This window comes from Teleopsis dalmanni, chromosome 1 (assembly GCF_002237135.1).
Source record: "Teleopsis dalmanni isolate 2A chromosome 1, ASM223713v2, whole genome shotgun sequence".
In the NCBI taxonomy this organism is placed as follows: domain Eukaryota; kingdom Metazoa; phylum Arthropoda; class Insecta; order Diptera; family Diopsidae; genus Teleopsis; species Teleopsis dalmanni.
In genome coordinates this window covers 71028591-71037049 of record NC_051846.1, presented here as the reverse complement: position 1 = coordinate 71037049, position 8459 = coordinate 71028591, and the positions used below count along the sequence as shown (strand labels likewise).

The 8459-nt window shown below is 33.2% G+C and overlaps 2 protein-coding genes across 2 annotated transcripts; both read right to left on the bottom strand.

Annotated features, from left to right (window-relative positions):
* Positions 1–668: 668 nt before the first annotated feature.
* LOC119684687 lies at positions 669–3707 on the bottom strand. The gene has a single exon (XM_038098789.1). It carries the CDS (start codon positions 3705–3707, stop codon positions 669–671), a length of 3039 nt encoding a protein of 1012 aa, XP_037954717.1.
* A 2484-nt stretch (positions 3708–6191) lies between these two features.
* Positions 6192–8363, bottom strand: LOC119684678. Its single transcript, XM_038098779.1, has one exon. The coding sequence runs from the start codon at positions 8361–8363 to the stop codon at positions 6192–6194; it is 2172 nt and encodes a 723-aa protein (XP_037954707.1).
* Positions 8364–8459: the final 96 nt, after the last annotated feature.

Below are 8459 nucleotides of genomic sequence, written 5' to 3'. Positions count from 1 at the left end.
ATATATATGAATATGAATATGAATAAGTAATTACGTTATTACGTTTATTGTTTTTCATAGAAGTTGTTTCAGCCCAACGGAATTTTTATTCAACAATGTCATTCTTATATTATAATTGTTTTCTAGTGCAATTAGGTAGACCTTTATAGTTATGTTGACCGCTGATTGACATACAAAAATACATAATATATAAATAATTTAACATTCCTGTCAATAAAGAACCGCAATAAGGTATATACCAACTTTTAGCTTGTTTTTAAGTATGGCAGAAGGTTTAAACCTTCCAAACAACCAAATTATACTGCCTGAGTACATTTTCTAGATACAACGTCAAATATCGCTATGTATCGCCTAAAAGATTCTTGATGGAAGAATTTTTAAATTAATGAAAGATATTAGAATTCAATATAAAGCAAAATTAAGAATATTGAACTTATATTGCAGCTGAGATGGCTTAGAATGCTTCCAAACACCGATAGACTAAACCAACTGCGTGGAATGGAGGCAGATAGCGCAATGCTCAAAATCATAAATCCTGTAAAATTTTTATATTTTTAAACAATTTAATTTCCTCTTTAATTAAAATTTATTTCTTACTTTTAAATTATTACAATTATAATAGTCTTATATAATATTTAGCATAATTAAGTAGTTTGATTGAAGTTAAATTAAACATTATTATTTTCCTTAACAATATTTTCGAGGAAAGTTAGGTTTTTAACATCATTGAATATTTGATCCAATGGCTCGCTTTTTAAGCTAAACATATCTGGACTGAACATGCTAGCATCACTGTAACGTAGAAAGTTCATAGAAAGTCGGTTCCCGAAAGATAATGTTGGCATATTGCTATTTCCAAACTTCTCCGATTCGAATTCTGGGCGGTAAAGATCACTTATTCTTGGATTCTTTAAATTTGTAGAAGATCTTCTGCAATTTGGCCATGCAAACTTACTGCGTCCTTCTAGTCCGTTGCTGTTGCCTGCTTGTAGACCCACTAACATATCATAATCCACAGAGAATCTTAGTCCACTTGGTCGATAGTATTGTGATACGGAGAACTCGATATCATCTACACCAAATCGAATTGACGATGTATTTGTATAAGATTTCCTTAGAAATGTAAATAAGTGCGCTACTTCATCAGTTGATCTTTGTTTGCCAGTGAACATTATAATAAGATCTCCACAAGAAAACCAATAACTACTGTGTCCATAGATTTTATTAATTTTTGGCAAGCGTTCTTGTTTTGTGGGTGAATCCAGAATTGAAAACTTATGTTCATCGATACCAAATTCTGTAGGATAGCGCATTTTCTGTGTGAAGCTATTAAATGCACAACGTAGGTCAGCAGCTGGCTTATAACATATGTCATAGGAAACTTTGAGATCATCTACCGTTATCCAAAATGTAGACTTAGTATATAGGTTATTCGATGGTACGTTGGCGAAGGAGTTTGCACTGGGGCGTCCACTAAAGTTATCTTGCTTAGATGGTATCTCTTTGGCGTTGTCTAATGGATGATGCTCTTGTATGACTTGCTGGTATACTGAGCTGCGCCGTGAGTCATTGTCATAAAAGAAACGTCGGCGTGATTTTGTTGATATTGGTGTTGGACTACAGCGTGATTCAATTATATTGGTTTCGTTTGGTGAACTAGCGTGATATTGCGCCAAGTTTTCTTTGTTGATATTATATATCTTTCGGTCCGGCCTACTTTTGAATGCCTTTCCTCTTTTGTAATATTCAATATTCAAGTTTTCTTTCCCCGAGGTTAAAATACGATTCATTTTCTTCTTTCGTGGTGCTGGTTTAATCGGAATAGCAAATTTGAAGTCCTCAGATGAATTTGGAATATTTTGATTGGGGTGCTCCGCCTCGTCATTTGTTGCTTGTGATTGTGATGCGCATTCACTAGAACTACGTGCTTCATCTGATACATCTGTTGATGGAGCAGCACGATTTAGTCTCTTCTTGCGTGGTGGTGGTTTGATTGGAACAGCGTATTTGAAATCTTCAGACGGATTTGGTATAATCTGTTTTGGTTCGTCACTCGTGTCTTGTGATTGTGCTGCGCACTCACTAGAACTACGTGCTTCATCTGATACATCTGTTGATGGGGCAGCACGACTCATTCTCTTTTTTCGTGGTGGTGGTTTGATTGGCACTGCAAATTTGAAGTCTTCAATCGGATTTAGAATATTCTGTTTTGGTTCGTCACATGGTTCTTGCAATTGTGATGAGCATTCACTTGAATAGAGTACTTTATTTGAAATCGGTATTGGCGGTGCTGGGCGTTTCTTCTTTCTCAGAGTTTTCTTAGGTGTTTGTAAAACAAGTTCAGTTGACTCTTTAACATCAATTGTTGTCAAGTCTGCTAGCGCTTCTTCCAGCAATTTATTTACTGCTGACTTTTGTGCATCGTCATCTAAAGAACTGATAGTAACTTCATGATCAAATACCGTTATAATTGACTTGTTGATATTGTCTATTGGTGTGATGGCCCTCAGTGAATTAGAGTGTACTTGCTGTAGGCGTATTTTCTTAGGATCATCGGATAACATAGAATTACTTGAACGCTTTTGTGTTGCTTCAATTATATCCAAAGGTATAACATCTCGTTTGTTATGTAATTTTTCATTGATGTTTGCGCTTTCAGGAACTTCCTTCATATCATCTGTGGTTAGTTTTTTCGGTGAATTTTTCACTGGATTAATGGTGGCTTTGGGAAAACTACAGAGTGCTTCCAACTCTTCCGTCAAATCTTTTACGAAATGTTGCTCATTAGTTAATTGAGGTCCTACTTGTTTAATGAATTTTGAATTGTCTATAAATTTATTAAAATGCAATGCTTTATCCTTTACAGAAAGCTGATTAAAGATTTCTTCCGTCACCAAGCAAGTAGTATTTGTGAATCTTTTCTGTGGCTGTTGTGGGATTATAGTTGTACTTGTATTATTGGTTATAAATTCTGTATGTGATGTTGGTGCTGAGACTTGTTGCACGAACTTATTTATGTTTTCCGTTGTTGTCTTCGTCTCTGGTGAAAGTTGATTATGTAGAGTAGTATATGGGGTTTCGTTTCCATTACGCCGAATGATTTGTACCATTTTTGCATTAAACATTTGCACTATTTGTTTAACTCTCGATCTTGACGACTTCTGTTGTGTAGAGCTTTTATTTAATTTATCTGCATTATTAGTTTCATATCTTCTTCTTAGCTCTTTTATATTTAAACGAACTACTGATTGGCGCCTATTAAGTTTTGTCGATTTTTTTCTTAGCGAAACTTGTACGGTTTTACATCTAAATTTCGCAATGAGAGTAGCTACTTTATCGGTTATTGTAGTATTGGCAGTTGTAGTTGTATTAGGGTTGAATAGCATCTCTTCATCGAAATATTCCAAAAGATTGTTTAAACTTTCAGTTGTGTTCAATGTGCATTCATTTGAACTACTTGTATCCGAGGTGGATATAAATTCATTATCATCATCATTATCGTCATCGATTTCTTCACATTTCTTTGCAGCTTCCAGGGTTATGGGTATTGATTCACGTTTTTCAGTGCACAGACGTTTCTTGTTATCGATTGCCTCAGAAGAATTAATGTACATACTGAAATCGGCGCTATTAAAAGATGACATATTGGCGACTAATTCAGAGTAAGACAATTCTTCAGTAGTTTTCATTGTAGAATTTAAAAACATGTTATTAATTTTTAATATTCGTAGTAATTGCAGTTGTAAAATGCTTCGAAAATTTTTAACTTTTGCTATAAGCGTTATGCTCTTGATAAGCTCAGACTCAAACTGTTGACTTCACAGCAGAATATCAAGATTTTTATATACATTTCACAGGTAGGAATTTAGTGATATCTTCAAAGTCGCTAATTGGTCTATTTCTTGCAAATAAACAGTTAGCTTAGGATGTAGAATAGGTAATGGCAGCTGTTCAGGTAGTAACGGTAGCAACCCATTGTGTTCCTAATGATCATTGTTTAGCGGAAATTTTTGATTTTTTGAATTAATTCAAATAATTTCGCTCATGGTCAATTGTTTAAGAAAATATTCCAATTCTTATCTTCTAAGAATTAATTAGTCGTTTAATATTAATTACAGGAAATAGATGCAGGTTGTAAATTCTGAATGATATTCTGAAAGCCTAAGGTTTTTCACTTTATTGTAGTCAAAAGAATTATATATATTAAATAATTGATTGAAAATATTCATTGAATTTTGACAAAACTTAATTTTGAAAATAAATTTTACAATAATGAACACATTGATTTTGTGTAATAATACAAATATTTAATAAATGAAATGTTTGAAATGTTTAAAATTTTATTATTAATATATGTACCATATACTTTACTGTTAATGGGCTTAAGGTTACTTATATTAGATATAAAGTACATAATTTTTAAATTATAAAACAATATAAGAAAACTATAATATATTTATATAAAAAGAGAATAAATTAAAAAATCAAATATCAAAATATAAATTAGAATAGAGCGTTGTTTTTAATACCTTTTAGTATGAGTATTTAATTATATGCTAATGTGACATAATAGTATATGCAACCTACTACATAAGCTAATAATTAAATTTATATCTAATCATATCAGTATCATGACTAAAACATATATCGGCTTCATGGATATCGTTTCCAAATAGGCGTAGTCCTAAGTTTTAAAGTTCTAAAAAAATCCGCTGGATTTTGGGCTTAAAGTTTAGCAAAACTATTATTAAACTAATCTGGATATAATACAGCTACAGAGTATTGCCGAGAATTTGAACATTGTGTTGGTGTTTGTCAATCACTCTACAACACCTACATGTGGTTCTTTGAATGTAACAAATAATAAATTCCATCCTCTAACAGATTTTTTAGATTATAGACGAAATAAGAAGGGTAAGTTGCAGGTACACTAATGGATGCGAAGTTCCTACTTTACACTAGGCAAGTTTTTCTTGCCTGGGTTCTAATAGATGATACAAGTAAATGAGATAATATTTTAAATTTACCTTATAGAAATTAAACAAGAATTATTTTTTTTCTTTTAAGACTTGTAATTTTAGGAGTAAGTATAAAAAAATAATTAAGGTAGATTATGATAAGTTCTTAAATGGTAGTTATAAAATAAATATTATTATATTAAAATGCTAGAGTCTTAATAAATGTGTAGAAAATAGGATCGATATTATTAAGTTTTTTTATATCTGTAGAATTCTAGATGAGAATTCTAGATAAGTAATTTGTAAGAAGAGATCCGATTTTTTCACGAAACGTTCTATTTTGCCAGGTTTAAATTTACTTCATGCTAGTCAAATTTGTTGTTTTTCTCAAATTTTTTTTATAAAGAGAGGAATACCTACTACTAGTTCTCTTGTCAGTCGAAAAGAGGAGGGATAACACATATCCGAATATAATTTCTATTTTCATTTGTGAATTCAGGCGGAAACAAAACTTCGGATCCTCAATAATATATATGAATAAGAATATGAATATGAATAAGTAATTACGTTATTACGTTTATTGTTTTTCATAGAAGTTGTTTCAGCCCAACGGAATTTTTATTCAACAATGTCATTCTTATATTATAATTGTTTTCTAGTGCAATTAGGTAGACCTTTATAGTTATGTTGACCGCTGATTGACATACAAAAATACATAATATATAAATAATTTAACATTCCTGTCAATAAAGAACCGCAATAAGGTATATACCAACTTTTAGCTTGTTTTTAAGTATTTGTGGTATGGATGGTTTCGCTATATTACCTTGGCAGAAGGTTTAAACCTTCCGAACAACCAAATTATACTGCCTGAGTACATTTTCTAGATACAACGTCAAATATCGCCATGTATCGCCTAAAAGATTCTTGATGGAAGAATTTTTAAATTAATGAAAGATATTAGAATTCAATATAAAGCAAAATTAAGAATATTGAACTTATATTGCAGCTGAGATGGCTTAGAATGCTTCCAAACACCGATAGACTAAACCAACTGCGTGGAATGGAGGCAGATAGCGCAATGCTCAAAATCATAAATTCTGTAAAATTTTTATATTTTTAAACAATTTAATTTCCTCTTTAATTAAAATTTATTTCTTACTTTTAAATTATTACAATTATAATAGTCTTATATAATATTTAGCATAATTAAGTAGTTTGATTGAAGTTAAATTAAACATTATTATTTTCCTTAACAATATTTTCGAGGAAAGTTAGGTTTTTAACATCATTGAATATTTGATCCAATGGCTCGCTTTTTAAGCTAAACATATCTGGACTGAACATGCTAGCATCACTGTAACGTAGAAAGTTCATAGAAAGTCGGTTCCCGAAAGATAATGTTGGCATATTGCTATTTCCAAACTTCTCCGATTCGAATTCTGGGCGGTAAAGATCACTTATTCTTGGATTCTTTAAATTTGTAGAAGATCTTCTGCAATTTGGCCATGCAAACTTACTGCGTCCTTCTAGTCCGTTGCTGTTGCCTGCTTGTAGACCCACTAACATATCATAATCCACAGAGAATCTTAGTCCACTTGGTCGATAGTATTGTGATACGGAGAACTCGATATCATCTACACCAAATCGTATTGACGATGTATTTGTATAAGATTTCCTTAGAAATGTAAATAAGTGCGCTACTTCATCAGTTGATCTTTGTTTGCCAGTGAACATTATAATAAGATCTCCACAAGAAAACCAATAACTACTGTGTCCATAGATTTTATTAATTTTTGGCAAGCGTTCTTGTTTTGTGGGTGAATCCAGAATTGAAAACTTATGTTCATCGATACCAAATTCTGTAGGATAGCGCATTTTCTGTGTGAAGCTATTAAATGCACAACGTAGGTCAGCAGCTGGCTTATAACATATGTCATAGGAAACTTTGAGATCATCTACCGTTATCCAAAATCTAGACTTAGTATATAGGTTATTCGATGGTATGTTGGCGAAGGAGTTTGCACTGGGGCGTCCACTAAAGTTATCTTGCTTAGATGGTATCTCTTTGGCGTTGTCTAATGGATGATGCTCTTGTATGACTTGCTTGTATACTGAGCTGCGCCGTGAGTCATTGTCATAAAAGAAACGTCGGCGTGATTTTGTTGATATTGGTGTTGGACTACTGCGTGATTCAATTATATTGGTTTCGTTTGGTGAACTAGCGTGATATTGCGCCAAGTTTTCTTTGTTGATATTATATATCTTTCGGTCCGGCCTACTTTTGAATGCCTTTCCTCTTTTGTAATATTCAATATTCAAGTTTTCTTTCCCCGAGGTTAAAATACGATTCATTTTCTTCTTTCGTGGTGCTGGTTTAATCGGAATAGCAAATTTGAAGTCCTCAGATGAATTTGGAATATTTTTATTGGGGTGCTCTGCCTCGTCATTTGTTGCTTGTGATTGTGATGCGCATTCACTAGAACTACGTGCTTCATCTGATACATCTGTTGAAGGAGCAGCACGATTCAGTCTCTTCTTGCGTGGTGGTGGTTTGATTGGAACAGCGTATTTGAAATCTTCAGACGGATTTGATATAATCTGTTTTGGTTCGTCACTCGTGTCTTGTGATTGTGCTGCGCACTCACTAGAACTACGTGCTTCATCTGATACATCTGTTGAAGGAGCAGCACGATTCAGTCTCTTCTTGCGTGGTGGTGGTTTGATTGGAACAGCGTATTTGAAATCTTCAGACGGATTTGATATAATCTGTTTTGGTTCGTCACTCGTGTCTTGTGATTGTGCTGCGCACTCACTAGAACTACGTGCTTCATCTGATACATCTGTTGATGGGGCAGCACGACTCATTCTCTTTTTTCGTGGTGGTGGTTTGATTGGCACTGCAAATTTGAAGTCTTCAATCGGATTTAGAATATTCTGTTTTGGTTCGTCACATGGTTCTTGCAATTGTGATGAGCATTCACTTGAATTGAGTACTTTATTTGAAATCGGTATTGGCGGTGCTGGGCGTTTCTTCTTTCTTAGAGTTTTCTTAGGTGTTTGTAAAACAAGTTCAGTTGACTCTTTAACATCAATTGTTGTCAAGTGTGCTAGCGCTTCTTCCAGCAATTTATTTACTGCTGACTTTTGTGCATCGTCATCTAAAGAACTGATAGTAACTTCATGATCAAATACCGTTATAATTGACTTGTTGATATTGTCTATTGGTGTGATGGCCCTCAGTGAATTAGAGTGTACTTGCTGTAGGCGTATTTTCTTAGGATCATCGGATAACATAGAATTACTTGAACGCTTTTGTGTTGCTTCAATTATATCCAAAGGTATAACATCTCGTTTGTTATGTAATTTTTCATTGAGGTTTGCGCATTCAGGAACTTCCTTCATATCATCTGTGGTTAGTTTTTTCGGTGAATTTTTCACTGGATTAATGGTGGCTTTGGGAAAACTACAGAGTGCTTCCAACTCTTCCGTCAAATCTTT

Coding starts and splice junctions, on each gene's coding strand:
- LOC119684687 (XM_038098789.1), bottom strand. CDS start 3,707: ATGTTTTTAAATTCTACAATGAAAACTACTGAAGAATTGTCTTACTCT.
- LOC119684678 (XM_038098779.1), bottom strand. CDS start 8,363: ATGAAGGAAGTTCCTGAATGCGCAAACCTCAATGAAAAATTACATAAC.